The following is a 20,367-nucleotide window of genomic DNA, read 5'->3' as shown; positions in this document are numbered from 1 at the left end:
AACATTTTACTATTAATAATGCTTAATGTGAACAAAAGTTTTCATAAAGAAATATGGCACTTTAAAAGATATATACTGTAATTAGGCACAATATCTACTGCAATCAGCTATGGAGGACTGTAGTCCTCAAGATTAAATATTTAAATAAAAAGTATATTAAATGTCACTTATTGAAAAACTGTTTTCCCCTCATTGACAGTGTGTCAGTCGGTGTACTGATTGTACAAAGAGTTTTACTACAGTCGACTTAAGTTTTGACAAACAAATAGGTCACAGACTCGGTCTGGATACTGCTTGGATGTTTCAGTTTGGGTTTCCTTTGAGGTTAAGTTACCATAATTTGTCTCATCACCCAAAAGGCAATATCTGGGCTTGTGACGTCGAGTTTCCCACCACTTACTGACTCAAATTGATGTCACATCATTAGTAATAGTTCTGGGTCAAATTCACGATGGTGTTTGAACCCGAAGTCAGGTACTTATTGAAAACACAAATAGAGAAACAGGTGAGCATCAAACAAAGTATTGAGCTGGTGTGATGAACGGAAACCTGATGACAGTTCGTATCAATGTAGGGAGTTATTATCCTCGAAGAGCCACACACACAATTTGAAGGAGACGTTGGAGAGATCACTGGAGTATGATTTGGAGAATTACGGGAAAACCCGTTAAGTCACAGGTAAGTGAGTCTGTAGTCCATGTGAGACCAGACATTGATTGAGGAGTGAGTGGGGCATATATTGTGGAGCTGATTGGTGTGTTGATGGAAGGCAGGTGCAGGTGATTAGTATTTGGGAGAGAGGGAAGGTTGTGTGTGTGTGGCGGGAGAGCCAGGTGAATCCGTGACAATGATACATTCTAAAGAATACAATTCTTCTTAACTACTATTTTCTTCTTATTTTATAACTAAGAAAAGACTTTGTAAGAATTTTCTTATGAATGTTTTTCATGAATTGCACTTAGGGACATTCTTACAAAACCTCTTATAAGTTATAAGAACTTTTTATTATTATTATTATTATTATTATTATTATTAAGAAGTTTTTTGTGAATCTGGCCCGTTTCTGATTCTGATTCCATTCACGATTCTTTTAGTACATTTGAGGAAGCACCCTAACCCCCAATAATTGAGTGCATTCTAAACAAAAACAGTACAATATCTAACCAAAATGGTAATGTTTTCTTGTTTAAAATGCCAATTATTAAAACAAAACTTTGTTCTAAATCTGTAAGTAAAGAACTGCTCAGACCGATTAAGTGAGTGAGTCGTTAGGCCGATTAAAACAGATAACTCATGAATTTGAGACTACTTCTTTTGTAGTTTAATACAGTGTTCCATCCGTATCAGTGAATAAATGTCTTGTAAATCCTTCAGTTTGAGTATTTTGTTTTTAATTAACCAGTCCTAAATAACTGCTTCACAATTCCCAACACCAAACCTTAAATCCCAAAGTCTAAGCAAACTGAATTAATAGAAGACAAACTCATATTTTATTAGCCCACAATTTCCATAGCTTCCACCAGCCTGATTTAAAAGCCACAAGTAAAGGCGCTCAAACAATCATGAATGTCACTCACTCTTTTAAAAGACTTCGGTGAAGTTAATGTGTCTAAGAATTTCAGCTAATCTCCCTGCACTGGCCGGTCAGTGGCAGTGTGTGCTGGTCCCTCTCATTCAAGAAGGTTGGGTCACTGGCGTCTTTTCTAATGGAGAACGGACACTGATACGGCATTATTCACTTCCATCAAGTGCTACCTTATCCCATCTCTCATTCAAAGGAGAAAAGGGTTTTAAGACTGCTGGGTTGAAGCCAGTGGCATGCCACACTGCAAGCTGGTAAAAAGCAGACAATAAGGGCGTTTGTTCTTGGTGTACCCACCTGTGTAAGACCAATCAACGTCCTCTGTGAATTTGTGCTGGCCCCTTAGGTACGGCATGGCCAGATCTGGAATGGGAAAGACGAGGAGAGTTGGAGTCAATGAATCAGTAATTTAGAGGTGCACAAATGCATGAGTCTCCTGTACACTTCCAGATGTCATATTACAAGTTACAATCATTATACAAGTACATTTTAAACACTCCTTGTACAGTATGTAAACATAAAGGACTTTAATGATTTAGGTTCTGATTCTGATTCCTCTTAACGATTCCGGTTCCTTAATGGTTCCAATAACAATCCTTTTAGTACTTTTGAGGAGGAAATATTAGGAAACATGAAATGCAATATTCTTTTGCATTATTGTGGCATAATGTTGATTACCACATTAAATAAATAAATAAATAAAGCAAAAATAGAGGTTACAGTGAGGCACTTACAATTAAAGTGAATAGGGCCATATTTTTGGAGGGTTTTAAGACAAATATATTATTAATAATCATTTTATTTATGCACTTACATTTTTCTGTTAAATCTTGTGTATTATTTAAGCTGTAAACTAAGTTGTTTAAATCTGCAATTTTATAGTCGTTTTAAGGTTTACGGCTTTATGTTGTCATACACGAAGTTTGTACATTTAGATAGAACTTTACAGAGAAAAGGTTAGTAAGCGATTTTATCACACTAAAATCATGTTAACACACATTTTGTTTACGTCTTGTGGCTATAATTCTGAAACAGTGAGTACTTTTACATTTACAGATTGGCCCCATTCACTTCCATTGTCTCACAATTTCTTTTTAAAGAAAAAAGAGTAAAGAGTTGAAATACATTTTTGTGGTGATCAACATTACTTGTATTAAACCTGTAATATTCCTTTAAGTCTCACAAGCCTTCTACATCAGTGAAAGAATGCACATTTGAGTACCATTAACGGAACTGAAAGTCAAGAAAATCATTCGGTTCTAGTATTTAAAAAAAATAAATAAATAAAGGTTCCCAACCCTATGAATATGGGAACATTGTGCTTTGATTTGGTTTATTAAAGCAATAAGGCTTAACCTCAATAGGGCTTATTGCTTATACAAAACCAAAGCAATTGTATTATGATAAAAGACACCAACGTTCAATAAATAGTTATAGCAGGGGGCCTGGATAGCTCAGCGAGTATTGACGCTGACTACCACCCCTGGAGTCACGAGTTCGAATCCAGGGTGTGCTGAGTGACTCCAGCCAGATCTCCTAAGCAACCAAATTGACCCAGTTGCTAGGGAGGGTAGAGTCACATGGGGTAACCTCCTCGTGGTCGCAATTAGTGGTTCTCGCTCTCAATGGAGCACATGGTAAGTTGTGCGTGGATCGTGGAGAATAGCATGAGCCTCCACTTGCTGTGAGTCTCCGCGGTGTAATGCACAGCGAGCCACGTGATAAGATGTGCGGCTTGACTGTCTCAGAAGTGGAAGCAACTGAGACTTGTCCTCTGCCACCTGGATTGGGGTGAGTAACCGCACCACCATGAGGGCCTACTAAGTAGTGGGAATTGCGCATTCCAAATCGGGGAGAAAAAAAATAGTTATAGTTATTCATAATAAAATTCAGAATAAACAATCATTCCATCTCCAGTAATATTATACTAATCTACTTCATTATCCTAACAGCATTTAAATGCCAGATGAAGGTTGCAGGATCGAGACATAGTAATTAATACTGATTGTTTTGTATGCTATAGTAGTGTGCAGGATTTTTATAATAGCTGTCATTATACAAAACTATTTGACCAGAGAATAATACTGCAATTGGCCAATCAAAATCAAGTATTACAGAGAGCGGTTTAATAAATTATAGCAATGTATGTCACATTATAATTACTTACAACTGAATTCAGCAGGCTATGAGGCTTTTAAAATGACGTCATCGTACTCATCAAGAGGTCTTTCATATTTCATTCTCTCTCATCACTCTTTCCAGTGTCTGTGGTGTAAATATCACTCTAAATGAAGGTGTGATGAGGGAAAGGTCATTATCATCACATGACAGACAGTGACCAGTTGTTTTCCATGACTGCTTGCACTAATGACACATTACTGTCTGAAGTGCATCGCGGTGTAACGTACCATGTGTGTGCGTGTCTGTGTTTGCTATAACATATGTGAGCTCATACACACACACACACACACACACACACACACACACACACATAAAGAAACACCTGCCCGAACAAATCAAAAGACATATGTCACTCTTGTAAAGGGAAAGTCGAGATAAAAGTACACATGACCACATACAGACACACAGTTGTTTCTCTGGCCACATGTTTGTAGCCTTAAAGGGATAGTTCCAGCATGCCAAATTGAAAACTGGCTATGCTGGACAAAGTCCAAGTGTCGGTGTGAAGATCAAATATAAGATGTCCTTCCAGGGGATTTAAGACACTAAGACGGCAAAAACCGATGAACCACGTAAAAGTCATTTAAAGAGCATTTTAGCATTTTAGCAGTCTAACCCCTTGACCTGAAAGCACTAACTCAGCCACAGCTGCCCCTGCCACAGCTATCCCTGCCTCACAGAGCCCATTACTCACTGAATGGTGACTGAGAACAACCACAATAGATCCTTTGACGAATTTTGCCACAGAACAGGCCATTATTAGAAAGAATAAGAGTCAGATACAAGTTGTTCTCTAAAAGCTTCCACAAACACAAACACATCAGCGGGTGAGGATCATCAAATATATGTTTACAGGAAAGGAAAGTGCAAACCCGGTGACATTCAAAATGTTTTAGGGTTTGAATATCAGTGCAAAATGTCTAATAACAGCCTCAGCTTACAGATATCACTGAACCATACTGCATTATTTACAGTCAGTATTCTTGTTCTTTTTTCTATTATTCTTTCTTTTGTATTACATATACTGTATTGTATTATAATATCGTAAATCTATTGATATACTAAACATCTTTTAGGACCATGTGGTCCAGAAAAATGATGTCACTCCTACAAATGTGATGTCAGAAAGATGTATGCATTATTTTTGAAGGGGGAAATGTTACAGATACCAGGACTGAATAGAAAACTCTTAAAAATGCATTAAGGTTTTTACGGGGAAAAAACTAAATAGATATACATTTTAATTTCAGTACAAGCAAAATGTAGTCAAATTAAATTTTATATTCTATAAATAGGGCTGTCATTATTATGCAATTTGGTGGATGATTAATTGCCATAATTCATATAATTCATCATATAATAATATAGGGAGTTTCTTTTGGGGATTTGAAACCTTGGAAAATATTGCACAGGGGTAGAATAAAATGAAAAATAATATTTTAAATATTAAAATATTTCCAAATACTCATAATATGTCTCTTTTTTTGGTTAACTTTATGGTTGTTTTTGGAACCCAGCCAAAAATATAATATAATACAATATACTAATGGCTGTGAATTGATTAAATGTTTTTAACTAATTAATCACACAGTTTTCTGTGATTAACCACGAATAATCGTGGTACATTGTACTTAAAACAAACATTAAAATATAATCATAAATATATTTACTTTATATGTGGTCTCATAGAACTTGCAAGAAATTGGTTAGTCATCATTTATTATAATTATTTAAATATGTACATGTTAAAATGTTCAGTTTGTTTAAGATTAGACAATAAATTAGACAATTTTTATATGTATAAATCTTTAATACAAGTATATGTATACATGCCATAAAATCAATAGACATGCTGTAATTAAAAGTTTGGCAAAATCTTCTGGTGCTTTCCAATGGACTTTTCAGTCGACGCGAAGAGAGATGGCAGCTCATGGGTGTAGATTCCCTCGCCAATAATCAAAACAAGTACAACCACCCCATTATTTATACCATGGAAACATGGGTAAATGCTTCACGCTTGTGGGTGAAGTCTCCGTTCTCCATACAGTAAATCCGCTCCTGTGTTTATTATGCCTGGGATATATGTTGCATGTAATAAACAAGTGCGCACTGCTCCACACAATCAGTTCCTGTGCTAGGATGTGCAGTCAAGTCTGGTGGGTGCCTCCTTGAAATTTATATATGACAATTGTAGCCACAGGAAGTGTGGAAAAACATTAATGACATTTCAGGAAGTGAAAAAAAGGTATACTGCATTAATTGCATTTTTTTTTAAATATGTTGAACAGTCAACTATTATGTTATATTACTACAACCCATTTAATTTCCCAGCCCTAAATATAATATAGTATAATAACATACTATAATATAAGAATCGTGGCTAGATCAAATCATTGTGATCAGGCGATTATGTAATAATAGCAACAGGCCTATCTATAAATCATTAAAATGCAATGTGATAAATGGGGACGTGCAAACTGCCTGATATTCAGATTTATTTTTTAAACAAAACTATACTTTTTCAAAATACTTAATTTGTAAGTAATTAGAGGTTGTCGGGTTCCAGTTCTGTCAGCCAAGAAAAGAAAGCTGAGGCTGCACTGGGCACAGGCTCACCAAAACTGGACAGTTAAAGACTGGAAAAACATCCTGCACTCTTAGAAAAAAAGGTTCTTTGGGGTTCTATATAGAACCCTAGGGTTCTATACTCAGAACCTTTCTGGCATAAAGGGTTCTTTGGAGCTATTTACAAAGATTTACAGAAAAAAGAACCCTTTTTGCACAAAAGGCGCATTTAAGTCGCCAATTTTAACGGTCACAGAAAGTCGGCTGAGCTGAAAGATTGAAGGCGACGTTAGCCTGGTAAGTAAGAGAAATAAATAAACTTGTTGATTTATTTTGACCTGACTCCTTGTCATTTATGACTCACAATTTTAATTCAGCAAGCACAAAGAATAAATGTCGACAAAACTCTTTCAGCCAGACCTGCAATGTTCTCCACCAGGAGGTAAGTAAATTGAAGCTTGAATCACTAAAATTTCTGTTGTGGATTTACTAGTAATCCTGATACCAGGTTATGTTATAATTAAATTTTCTTTGCATCTAGAAAACACAGGAAAACGAAACAAGTTTCCAGGAGCACATCATCACACCACTCAACTGATATAAAGAGACTAATCAAGCTCTATTCAAGAGTGTGAATATGTCAAATGTCCAAAGTCAAAAGGAGGGAGTGATGGAAATGTTTCAATTTCTCAACTTGTGAGTATTTGGTGTTTGTAGTTTTATTGTCATGCAGCCTACAAAAAAATTATAATTAAGTATTTTTTTATTGAAGATGTCATATTCATTTAACATGGGTTTTAGCAAAGGCCTTCACCTCAGAGAGCACTTCTGAAGTTCTGGAGCCGGTTGCACCAGCTATACGCAAGTTACAACTTAGCCTAGTTGTGGCGTAAATGGGCACTAAGTCACAATTTATGCGCTACTAAATATTTGAGCGTTGCACCATTAATCTTAGGTAGGACGTAACCCTACGTATAAACTAAATATTTACGGAAGCCTCCGACCAGGAGTAACGGTTGGAATAAAACATTAACCGTAACCAGATCAAATTGAAATTCACATCTTTTTAACACTTCTGTGTACAAATCTGAAGGCTGCTTATTGGATCAATACAGGTAAACGTAATATTATGCAACTGCGCATTACTTTATGGAGAGCTACTAGTTAAGTCTTGCCTTAAGAACAGGTGGTGCAACCAAATTAATTACTGACTTAGTTACAAAATAACTAGTAGTTACCAAGCCCCTAGTGTGAACTTAACGTCCTAATTTACGTGAGAACTTACGCACAGCTGCTGCAACCCTACCCTGGCCACCAACATAATCAGAGCCATTATAACCATATATAACCATGCTGTAGGATGACCCCCCCAGTGGCAACAAAATGGTTATTTATCTGCCCAGTGCTAAAATTGTTTAACAGCTTTTCATGGGTCATTTGATTTTTTTTTCTTGTTTATTAAAGGTGCTATATGTAATATTTTTACTGTACTAAATCATGAAATGACCATAATATGTCATTAGAGAATTAGGAAACATGCTTGAAATACTGGGTTCTCCGATAACAATGCTACAGCCAGTATATTCTACTTTGAAGTTTCCATTCCAGGCCGGAATTTCTGCTTATGTTTTGGCTTGTGTGATCCCACCCACTGCCCACTCACCAATAGTATTTCGACACTGCCAGGTTGCCAGATTTGAACAAGTTTGCAGGCAAACACAGCACGCTGCAGCCTTGGAAGCCAGCAAATGAACTGGATCAGAGATAACAGATTCCGCCCGACCTAAAAAGCCTCGCCATCCATCTAAAAACCACCATCACCAGAGGTGTAGTAAAACAAGGATAAATATTGGATGCCTTTGGAAGATGGAGACAGCTTAAAGCCCAGAAATCCTTTAAAACGGATGCTGAGTTGGCTAATTTGTGTCAACATTCTGGCAACCCGCATGAGCTTCGAGTCTGGGGCGGGGCAGACAACTCTCCAATATTTTAAATTTGGACTGCAGTACCCATTTCAAATGCTTATTGTTAATCTTACATATAGCACCTTTAATCTTACTTATGGTTATAATGTTAACTTATAGTTTATGTAAAATGGTTTAATGTGTATAATTTTTATATAAATAATATTACTACTAATTAACTTATTATTACAAACCTGTGGATTTATTAAATAAATTCTCATAACTATTGCATTATGAGCTGTGTTAATTATTGCTTGTGTTTTTATAAATACAAACTATTTAAAATGCTTTACTTAATGGTTCTCAAATGTCTTTTATATGGTTATTTCTCTATCTTAGTGATATACTATATGAACTATTCAATTCACATATCTATTAAACATTATTCTAGTAATAAGACAAAAAATACATTTAAAAACTAAACACAAATCAAATATTACGGTTGCACTTTGGGAACCCCTAAAAGGTTCTATATAGAACCTTTTCCCCTGGCTCAAAGAACCCATTAGGGTAATTTTGATGTAACCCTTAAAAAGGGTTCTATACAGAACCTTTTAGGGGTTCCAAATATGAAGCGAGCGATAGAACCCTTTAGGGTTCTTTATGGAATCTTTTCTTCTAAGAATGTGGTCTGATAAATCTCAATATCTGCTGAGGTACACAGATGGTTGGCTGACAGAAGTGGAACTCGATGTGGTCTTCTGCTGTTGTAGCCCATCCGCCTCAAGTTAATTACAATTACAATTGTACAGAGTGGTTATCTGAGTTACTGTAGCCTTTCTGTTAGCTCGAACCAGTCTGGCCATTCTCCGTTGACCTCTCTCATCAACAAGGTATTTCCGACTGCAGAACTGCCACTCACTGGATGTTTTTTGTTTTTGTTTTTTTTTTTGGCACCATTCTGAGTAAATTCTAGAGACTGTTGTGTGCGAAAATACCACAAAATCAGCAGTTACAGAAATACTCAAACCAGCCCATCTGGCACCAACAATCATGCCGGTCAAAATCACTGAGATCACATTTTTTCCCCATTCTGATGGTTGATGTGAACATTAACTGAAGCTCATGACCCGTATCTGCATGATTTTATGCATTGCACTGCTGCCACACGATTGGCTGATTAGATAATCACATGAATAAGCAGGTGTACAGGTGTACCTAATAAAGAGCTCAGTGAGTGTATATTTGCTATATTTTAATGTATGCAAAGCTGTATATTTAAAAACATGGTAAATCACCCATTTTTTTAGGACATTGCTTTTGTAAAAATAGGCTTTATGCTTGACAGTTTTGTGGATTAAATCCCAGTTGGCAGGGCGATTTCCCTGCGAGTGACAAATGCTCTTTTGCTCAGCTCGTCAAACAAAATCCTGCCCGTTTTCACAGAAAGACAGAATCATACTCTGAGGAAGAGCAGCAGCAACCTTCTGAGCTTCTCTGGCTTGGGTCCATTTCACAGGCAGTGAAGGAAAAGCCTGCAGCAAATTAGATTAAAATTGCTCACAGTGTGATGTTAATGAGTCTATCGCCAATATAACAAGGCCTTGACTGTACGCCTCTTTCTAAAATTTCAAATCCGGTGTTCCCACCACTCTCTAAAGGATTATACAAACAGATTGATAGATGGATAGAAATAGATGGATTTTTAATCCATTTCCCAGATAAATAAAACTATACGATTTTCAGATATTTAGATACTTAAATATATCAAAGCAAGGAGCAGAACATAATAATTTAAAATCAACATGAAATTAAAACAGAGCATACTTATGTACTTATTAAGAACAAATTTCATCAGCGCATTATATTTCAAAGAAAAAGTCTCTACGTTTTCTTTTTTTTTTTTTTCAAATAATCAAAATATAAAGTTGTTCTGTCTCTGAAGTTACATTCCTTTTTAGTTGAGGTCACCTACTCCACAACTACAACATTAACTTTTTAATATTTTATGCACAGAAAATGTCCTATGCATAAAATAAAACATTCTACATAACCTTCTTTTACTTCTTGTAAACCTCATTGTTTGACTAAGTAACCAAGTATAATTGGTTGCAAAATGTGTTTATGTTGCAAGGTTTCTTAAATAAAAACTCTAAATGTTGCAAAAATGTTGGCAGACGAGTTGTTTACTACAACCTGACTGCAGTCACATGGTCAAAGCAGAGCGGCTCGGAGGGTGGCTTTGACTAGGAAAGTCTGTTAGCATGCAGACGGTAACCATGTGTCCACAGAGAGGAACCATACAACATAGGAAATGGATGGGGGAGGGCTTGTACCCGTCCTCTGCACTCTGTAAATGTCTCTTGAGTAATTCAAATAAATAAGAGGATTAGAAAAGTCCTGAGGAAGCCGGCCAGCACACCATGTATATACTAAAGAACAAAACACAAGACCTTAAATCCAAGCCCCCCTCTTTGCCGTGTCACTAACTAACTTCCGACACAGAGTTCCCTCCCCTCGTCTTGATGAAAAGCAGGCTGTGAATTGGCCTGTGAACTGTTTTTTGAGTAAGTGGCAGAGGTGTTTGTTGATGGTCTCATATGGTGGAGAACACCTGTTGGACATTGAGAGGGAACTCAGGGGACCGAAGAGTCATGCACTAAATTCACAGGCAGGAGCTGTTCAAACTGACGGCTAATTGAATCATGACATATGCTCCCAAGGGCACGGATTATATTTGGATCCCCAGAGTTAAGGGGTGGAAAACAGCCAGTTGGGTCATAATTGAAGACAGATTAAAGTTTAAAGCTCCATTATAAGGGACCGAGTTGTAGTGTAGGTCTAGGAATAGGGGAAATACCAAGTCAAAGGCCCAAAATTATAGATGCTTTCTGTTGATAGGAGACATCCTGCAAATAATAAGGCATATTAGTTTTAACTATATCTAATTTCTCCTTGCCTAGACAACAGAAAAAGTGGCATATCTTACCTTGGGTTGAGAAGTATCTTAAGAATAGGGTTCCTCAATGGTTCTTTACAGCACTTTAGGTTTAGCAAAGAAGCCTATTCTTATTAAGAACCATTTTTTGCTGTACATGGTCAGAGACTATTTAACAGAGACGGGCCACTTCTATTGAAATGAATGGAAAAATTGGAACATCCAACGGTCAATGGATGTAGAAAGGAAGTCCCGCCTTACAGGTGAAAGAGCCAATCACCTTTTAGATACAGACATAGCCTGTCAATCAACTCAAGAATGTGCATGCTTATTAGCTATACAAGTCGGAAAAATTTCGTTTTTTTAAGCGTAATCAGAGGTAAAGGAGCATAATTTATGATTCCAGTGTTGTCAGTTTTTACTGCTGATTTGAAATATGTTCTTTGATCGTAATCTTGCTCAATTGTTTTGGAGTATTCGGTCTCATTCCCCATTCAAGTAGATAGGAGCTGCACTGTCATGACTGGAAATAACTTCCTGGGAGCGTTCCAAAGATGGCTGCCAGTGAACTAACTTGCTAGAAAGACTTTGACAGGGTTCTTGAATTCTTGTTCAACGTATGAGCACATGTTAGCTCCAGTTTCAGGGGGAAATGTCCACAGAGTGACGCAAAAAGCGAATTGTATTTTTAGTTGTAAATGATGTATTACTGTCAACAGCCATGCATATTTTGATGATACACTCTAACTCCAAATCCCAACCCTAAACCTAACCATTAGTGGAGTAAAAATGTAATCGTAAAGCAAAAATACAACCTCAGAATCGTGCTCATTGTATATGTGAACACGCTTACATCGTGGTTCCAACGGGACCATAACCCGTGTCTCAGTAGTGCTAAAGGAAAATCTCTTCATGCTTCAATTGACGCAAAAATGTCTGATAGGGTACGGCACTTATGTAGTTCGGCTGAATGGGGTTTTAGGGTACATAGACTTTGGGAAGGAACATGTCGATTTCCTGTGAGATCATGTCGCACACTTATTTTGTTCAAATTTTTAATTCTTACTTGGAGCACAAAGCTTTGTTTCACACAAAAAGCTATTGTATGACTTCTGAAGACTTTTTATGTACTATTTGGAAGCTCTATTTTATGTTTGTAGATTAACATTGTTTGGTATATATGCCCCTGTGGTACATTTGCCAGTGTGTGTATGACATAGAGACAGTCGGAGAGAGAATTCTCATATAGGAAACTCCATATACAACGTATGTCTTCGTGCATGTGTTTGTACCAGGCAGTCTTTTCCAGCTGTTGTTTCAGAGGTCAGAGTGAAAGTGATGTGGTGCGCGTGAGAATGCAGTGACTGTAGCTGAAGGTAGTAATGCCAGTGAACAGCTGGGGGTTTATACCTTCCCTGAGACCATGGTCCAGTTCTCATATACTGCCCTGGTTCCAAAAGATCCCATAAACTCCGAAACATACTTATCCAGCTCTTAAGTCTTAAACATTTTCTTTTATCACTGCATAGGTCTCAGTGGAGGCCTGAGACTAGACTGATCAAGGTCAGGTTGTTAGGAGAGGTGGGGAATTCTCACGCATACTACTTTTTTTCAGGACACTTTTGTAAACAATTCACATAAATGATTTGTATATCTTTGGCCCTACTGTGAGATATCCCTGTTTAAAAAGGAATAAAAAATAACTACATTCTAGCTTGTACAGTATTACTAGAAACTGACATCAGTTCATAAATTAGAGAAAAGAGAGAAACTGTGCTCTTTAAAGATAAAGAAAATATACACTGTAATTCTGACAGTTAAAAAAGTATAATAATAAAACATTTATTTATTTATTTATTTTTACTCCAAGTGGTTTTTATGTGCGAAACACATCAGCACAATACTAGGGTGTCATTGGTGGTCATGCCATTGCTATGCTTTTGCTGAGGTGTTCTAAATGGTTGTTGCCATGTTGCTATGCGGTTGCTAGGGTGTCATTGGTGGTTGTTATGGCGTTGCTATGCTGTTGCTGAAGTGTTCTGAGTGGTTGTTGCCATGTTGCTATGCAGTTGCTAGGGTGTTGTGGGTGGTTGTCAAGCGTTGCAATGCTGTCGCTAAAGGTGTTCTGAGAGGTTGGTGCCATGTTTTTATGTGGTTGCTAGGGTGTTGAGGTGGTTGTCATGGCATTGCAATGCTGTTGCTGAAGTGTTCTGAGTGGTTTCTGCTATGTTGCTATGCGGTTGCTAAGATGTTGTGGATGGTTGTTATAGCATTGCTATGCTGTCTCTAAAGGTGTTCTGATTGGTTGTTGGCATGTTGTTATGCGGTTGGTAGGGTGTTGTAGGTGGTTGTCATGCCGTTTCACTGCTGTTGTTGAGGTGATTTGAGTGGTTGTTGCTGTGTTCCTATGCTGTTCCTAGGGTGTTGTGGGTGGTTCTATACACTCGTCACTTCCTGTTCCTGTTGCTGCCGGTTGATAGTGTTTTGCTACAGTTGCAATCAAAATTATTCAACCCCCCCCCACCCCCCAAGACATTAAGGATTTATAACGATAAGCTTTTCTGATGACCCAGAATTTTTAAACATTACATCTATATCAGTTGAGTGACACATTCAAAGTCATAGTATAAATATATAACCTAATATTTCTAAATAGCAGGATTTTTTAAAAATACAGCCAAATGTCATAATTATTCAACCCCTACTGCATGTAGCTGTTTCTTAAATATGTAAGGCTACACAAGTAGTTGTTTTAAAACAAAATTAAGCCATCACTCTACAATGGCACTTATTTAAGTCAGCAGTACATCTGGAGTAAGAAAGGCAAGGTGATGACAAGAACAACATCCCCTCAGTCATGCATGAAGGTGGGTCAGTTCTGTTTTGGGGGTGTTTTGTGGCTGCAGGAAATGGTTATCCTGACTATGTGACTAATGCCATGGATTATTTCAGGCTATTTTGGCAAAAATGTGATGCCTTCAGTGTGTAAATTAAAGCTCGGTGATCACTGGACTTTATAGCAAGACAATAACACCAAGGATACATCCAAGTTTGCATTGAAAATCTTTGTTGGGATTTCAAGGAAACAGTGGCAGCACAGAAACCAAAGAATGTCAATGAGCTGGAAGCTTTTGCTCATGAGAAATGTGTAAAAATTCTAATAGAGATGTGTCCGAAGCCTGAGAACACTTATCTGAAACATTTATTTGCTGTTATTAAGGATAAAGGATGCTCCACAAATGATTGACTGTGGGGGTTGAATATTTTTGACATGACATTTGTGGAGAGAATTTTTTTTTTGGTGGGGGGGAGGGTAAACTGAACTCTTTGTTCTCAAAATCACTCAAATGTGTATTAAAAACTTACTTTGACTGTTGAGGTTTTAGTTGATGTGCTTCACATCACCTGAATGTAATTCACACCACTGGAACGTATTGCTGGTCGGGGCGGGGAATTTTACAATCATAAGTGAATGACAACAACAATTACCATTGTGCCTGACAATATATAATATCAGCAGAGCTGCTTATGTTAATTCACAATGCTTTTATCTGGGCTGGTAGCAGCATATCCGTGCAGGAGACACTCTCCATTCCCTGTTAGAACAAGCCAAAGGAAACTCCTTGACAACAGACAGAACCTCCGGTGGCGTTCAGCCTTCCTCCTTACTCTCCCTTATTGCCACGCACACCAACACAGGTCCAACTCGTGCTCAGTTCAAAAAGGGAACCAAATTCTCCAAATTAAAAACTTCTCTAGATCCTTCCTCACCTCACCGCCTTGGAACAATCCACTGCCAGAATGTTGCCTTTTATGACTGTAGCATACTGTCTGCAGTTTCACAGAGCTCCAGTCCCACATCATGAGGTCAAGAGGAAGAGAAATGTACTTTCTCCTTCAGCTTATACAGCCTTTAGCCCTATTACCAGTTCTATTGTCTCATCTCTTAACATTTACTTTAAGGATAAGGACAAATTCTGTAGAATGGCAGCAAATGCTTACAGAATGAATTAATAAATGGGCTCTTTAAAACTATTCTCTTGCAAAGAACATACTTTTAATATTTCAGAGTAAAAGTAAAAAAGTAAGGAACCTGGCCAAGTTAAAGTTAAGCTCAATCGACAGCATTTGTGGCATAATGTTGATTACCTCAAAAAATAAACTAGTCCCTTTTTTTAATAAAAAAATAAAATAAAATAAAATAAAAATGAAATAAATTATGGTTCCAGTAAGGCACTTACAATTGAACTGAATGGGGCCAGACTATAAAAATGTATATGTTTAAACATTAAAATGTTTATAGTCTGTTTTAAAAGTATAGCCACAAGATGTACACATTATAAATGTTATTGTTATTTTAGTTGAATAAAATCAGGGATTTATCGGCCATTTACCAGATTACAGTGCTTACCGACATTACATCGTCATGACAATGAAGTAGTAATGTTGGATATAACTTTACACAGATGATGTTATTAAGCGTTTTTTCACACTAAAGTCATGTTAACATGTATATTTCTTACCTCTTGTGGCTATACTTTTGAAACAGTGTGTATTTTAACGTTTATGGACTAGCCTCACTTCCATTGTAACTTTAATCTAATCGCACACATGGAAAGCAATATGACCACTGAAAAAGCGCAAAGGAAATTGAATGAAATTAAGACGGCTGACCATCTTGGTGCTTGCCCAGATTTGTTCTGTATGAGGGCTCCTGTTTAAAGGAGATTGTATTTCTTCAACAGTAAATGGCTTTTCTCTGGGGAACTAAAATGAACAGACAGCACATTGTTTTAATGCAGGTTTAATGAGATACATTATTGTTGATGTACTGTACTGATATGAGTGCATCAGCAGTTCAGGAATGTGTTCCAAATACTTGTGGTACCTTGGCAACAGGTATACTGTAATACACATATTATGAATTTTTATACATTTGATAAAGTCAACATAAAAAGGCATTCACAATCCATTTTACTTACGTAATGTTATGCATTTTCAAGTAAACAGGGTATTCAAGTGGAGGTCTACCGAAAGTGGATATTGCCGATACCACTAACTAAGGTGGTGGAAAAGGCAGATAATTTAATAATCAGCCGATAGTTTTTAAATTCTATTTGAAGAATGTTAAAAAATTGCTATAATATAACGGGCACAGACATAGAGGCTACAAGAGACCAACATGAATAAAATACCAGATTCAGTTTATTGTTCAACCAAAATCCCAATAATAACCAAAATTAATAAATTTAGTGCAAAAAGTGGGACTTTTAACTGTAAACAAGCCCAAAACACACAAGGTACTCTTATTTTGAAATGACGGAGATTTGGCTCTGTTAAAATGCTAAATATTTAAGTATTTACCAAATTAAGCTTTTTATACCCTATATATTCACCAAATGAAGAGTTTGTATATACAGTACATATCACCAGATGTGGTTTAATGAGGAATAAGGTTTATTAATATTCACAAAATACCTGTATGAAGTTGGAGAAGCTGGAGAATGTACTAATAGGGCATGTTTCCGTATAGTCGCATTTTTCGTTGCATGCCCTTGCTTCAAGTTAGATTACTTAATTATCAAATCAAAATAGTGCCAGCCACAGAGGAACACTGAGGAATAATAAAAAAACTATAGACAACTATCAGCATAGATTTATGTTGATAACCGCTAGTTCCATAAAGTAACTATTGGCACCAATTAATCTGTATAACCGATATATCAGTCTACCTCTATATTCACGGACACAAAATAAATGTACGTAGGTCAGGAATACAATTTATCCATTGGGAATTTATTGGATTTTTGGAGGTATTAGAGTAATATCATCAATCACATTTAAATTGGAAAGGCACATCAAAAGAATTTTCTGACCATACTCCAACCATATAAAAGGTTCCCTCCAAGGCAAAAGACATCAGGTTCTACTTAACATTTTGAGGTTGATTAAATCTTATAATAACACCTTTCAAGTCCACTTAATATTTAGACCAGCTCTATTTATTATGTAAGTCTCAGCATGTAGGATGACATAACAGTAAAACCAATATTGCCTGAGGCTGCATTAGACATAGTCAGACTCTCTAAATGAACTGTAACAGCTAATTGCTTTCATTCTGCATAGCAGTGTTGCAGACACCCACAGTGGTAACATTCATTTTCTGGGTGGAAAAGAGACAGGGATCTGTAAAGAGATGCACATTTTGCCATTTGAGTTTCATAAGGGTTTAGGTAGAAATGAAACATCACTGAACAAATTTGGTTACACAGTCCATATTTATATATGCAATACAAATGACTAATGTATGTCTATAACCTGTAATAAGCTTTCCTCGTCTTGTTCCAAACCCTGATGTTTTCTTTCTTCTGGGGTACACAAAAGTTATTTTTCAATTAAAATCATGGTTACGTTTACAGTAAGGATGTGCAAAACTACCAATTTTCATAATCAACTAGTTGATGGGTTGTCTGAACTACTAGTCGATAAGTCGGTTTTAAGGAACCCAAGTATAATTAGGCTCCTTTATGTTCACATGACCCCGATCAGAAGCCTTTCAGAGGGATATAAGGATGCCAAGTGCAGAACTGTTAAGCACAGCAAGCCATCATCATGCAAAAATGCTCTCAGAGAACTGGCATCTCTCAAATCATTTGAGAATTGTGCCTCCTATTTAAACAACCAAAACTAAAAATATTAAAAGGAATATTCTGGGTTCAATACAAGTTAAGCTCAGTCGACAGCATGTGTGGCATAGAACTGATTACCACAAAAATTATTTTGACTTGTCCCTCCTTTTCTTTAAAAAAAAAAAGCACAAATCTGGATTACAGTGAGGCACTTACAGTGGAAGTGAATTGGGCCAATTCGACAAAAGTATAGCCACAAGACATAAACAATATGCATGTTAACATGATTTTAGTGTGACAAAATCGGTTATTAACCATTTCTGTGTAAAGTTATAGCCAATTTTACAACTTTGTTGCCATTACAATGTTATGTAAACAAACCCTAAAACCTAAAACGACTGTAAAAATGATGATTTAAACAACTTCACAGCTCAAATAATACATGAGATTAATGTAAGTGCTTTATAAAATTATAAGCTCACATTTCTGCCTTTAAACCCTCCAAAAGTTGGCTCCATTCACTTCTATCAGAAAGACTTGGAACAGCATAGCATAAAGGGAATAAAAATGTATTGATGAACAAAAAAATAATAAAGTAAAGTCTCTTTGGCATTAGCCCCCGTCTGACGGTCCAGGCAAATTTAAGTGAACCGTCAAATATTTTTGGGAAAGATGGCGAAGACTTGCTGGTGGTGGTGGGGAGGAGGCGGTTGCCACATTGACACCTGACGGCAGCAGAGTGGTTTGCTGCTGGCAGACCTTTAAAGCAAGAGGTGAAATTATGAATGAACCAATGATGTGTACTGCGTGAGTCTCCCTGACAGAACTACCACTTACGCTTCCATTTCCGCTGTAAGTGTCTCACTGTAACTGATTTTTGCTTTTTTTTAAAGAAAAGGACAGACGAGTCGAAATTCATTTTTGTGGTACTCAACATTATGCCACAAATGCTGTCGATTGATCTTAACTTGTATTGAACCCGGAATATTCCTTTAATGTTCAGTAGTCAACCCCACTAATTGGTTGTTGGATGGCTAGTGTATTAGTTGACCACCCTGGCACACCCTAGTTTAGAGTTTGGGTAAGGGGATATACTTTATGTTTAGGTTTGGGGTTTGGGTCCGGGGTTAAACTTACAAAAAATCAAAAAAGAAAACTCGTTCAAAATGTTTTTTTTCTTCCATGGTACACAACAGTGATTTTCCTATGAAAATCATGGTTAGGTCTAGATTTGGGTTATGGGTTAAACTGAGGTAAAATGGTAATAACATAGTTTGTTGGTTTTTTATTTTCTATATGGGAGTAAATGTTTTTATACTACCCAACTTTTTTGCCATCTTGTACTATTATTACGACTTGTTTTGAGACCGGGTTGCACACTCTAGGCAATTTTTTAAATGTCCAAAATATAAAAAAAGGTACGACTGCTGAATTTTAAATAGGCCACAATCCTCAATAATGAATGTGCATAAAACACAGATTTGCTTATCAATGGAAAGAGTTATGTAAAGCATACTCTGTATTAATATAATTTCTTAAAGGTACACTGGGTTGGTTTAAAATATGTTCTATCTAAAATCTCTTCAGCTTTCTTTGGTATCATGTAACTTTGAAAAGGTTGAGACTTCTGCTGCCAAACACCAGTTAACCCAGTGGTTCTCAAAATGTGGGGCGCGCCCCGTGGGGGTACGGGGGGTGGTTGAGGTATTGTAGGGGGGACGTGGAAGACTGACCCATTCTCAAATCACTTCACACACATTCAACAAAATTAGTGACAATACATACAAGAGTCAATGTGCGCAATTTCTTCTCCTCTACCTTTTCTCCTGCCTTGTTTAAACTTTCGCCAGGCACCGCAGCAATTCCTGCATGCAGCTTCCCATAGCCCAAAGTGTTTAGTCAGTGTCAGGTGCGCTCACAGCTGCGCTTATGTAAACAAAGATGTCTCGCGCACACCAGTTTCAAATGAAGGAAAAGATGAATTGATACTTAAATTTCGGTCTGTTCCTCACACAACACTAACAAATGGCTTCAGAAGAATTTAAATATAAGGCATGAGTGATATGAATGACTTTTTTGAGATGGGTGTGAGTATGTGCAAAGCAATTTTCTGACGGGGAGATGTGCAGGAGCGGGCGATCGTATGGTGGAGAGAGTGTTCCGCGACCGTTATCGGCCCTTCAGTAACATACGTGTGGAGAAGGGCAGTTGGTGGACATTTTGGTGTGGGCTTAGGCACGTACCCATTAATCAGGGGTAAATTATTGTCTAGAGCTCCGCTTCCGAAACAACGCGAAGATGGCACTGTCACATGGTACCTGTTACTTTTCTCAGCGCTGGCCAGGATGGGCCAATCACAGTCAATTATTATTACTGGAAGTTTACTGGAGTTTAAAAATGCTTCTATAGATACTGATGAAATGGATTTCCATTCACAGAAATGAATTCTTGCAATTATTAGTTTTTATTAAAAAGATCTATCCAGTGCAATTTGTTCATTTTTATTCTTTTTTTATATGTATTGAAAGTATATAGGTATAATTAAAAAGTTTAATGTACTTATATAAC

The 20,367-nt window shown here is 37.0% G+C and overlaps 2 protein-coding genes across 3 annotated transcripts in view; one reads left to right on the top strand and one right to left on the bottom strand.

The window, feature by feature from the left end:
* The window catches only part of LOC127434831 (single-stranded DNA-binding protein, mitochondrial-like), a 106,713-nt gene that overhangs the window by 4,142 nt on the left and 82,204 nt on the right, over nt 1–20,367 (top strand). The window lies entirely within an intron of this gene.
* LOC127434818 (receptor-type tyrosine-protein phosphatase zeta-like) overlaps nt 1–20,367 on the bottom strand; it is a 52,627-nt gene that overhangs the window by 28,734 nt on the left and 3,526 nt on the right. The window contains exon 2 of one of the 2 annotated variants that reach the window (XM_051687811.1): nt 1,880–1,945. The exons of the other annotated variant lie outside the window; for it this stretch is intronic. Coding sequence (XP_051543771.1) covers nt 1,880–1,945 — 66 coding nt within the window. The remainder of the gene's footprint in view (nt 1–1,879; nt 1,946–20,367) is intronic. 2 annotated transcript variants of the gene reach the window in all.

Source organism: Myxocyprinus asiaticus, chromosome 45, assembly GCF_019703515.2.
Source record: "Myxocyprinus asiaticus isolate MX2 ecotype Aquarium Trade chromosome 45, UBuf_Myxa_2, whole genome shotgun sequence".
NCBI classification, from domain to species: domain Eukaryota; kingdom Metazoa; phylum Chordata; class Actinopteri; order Cypriniformes; family Catostomidae; genus Myxocyprinus; species Myxocyprinus asiaticus.
Note: the sequence above shows the minus strand (reverse complement) of the source record. Positions and strands in the feature narration are given on the sequence as shown.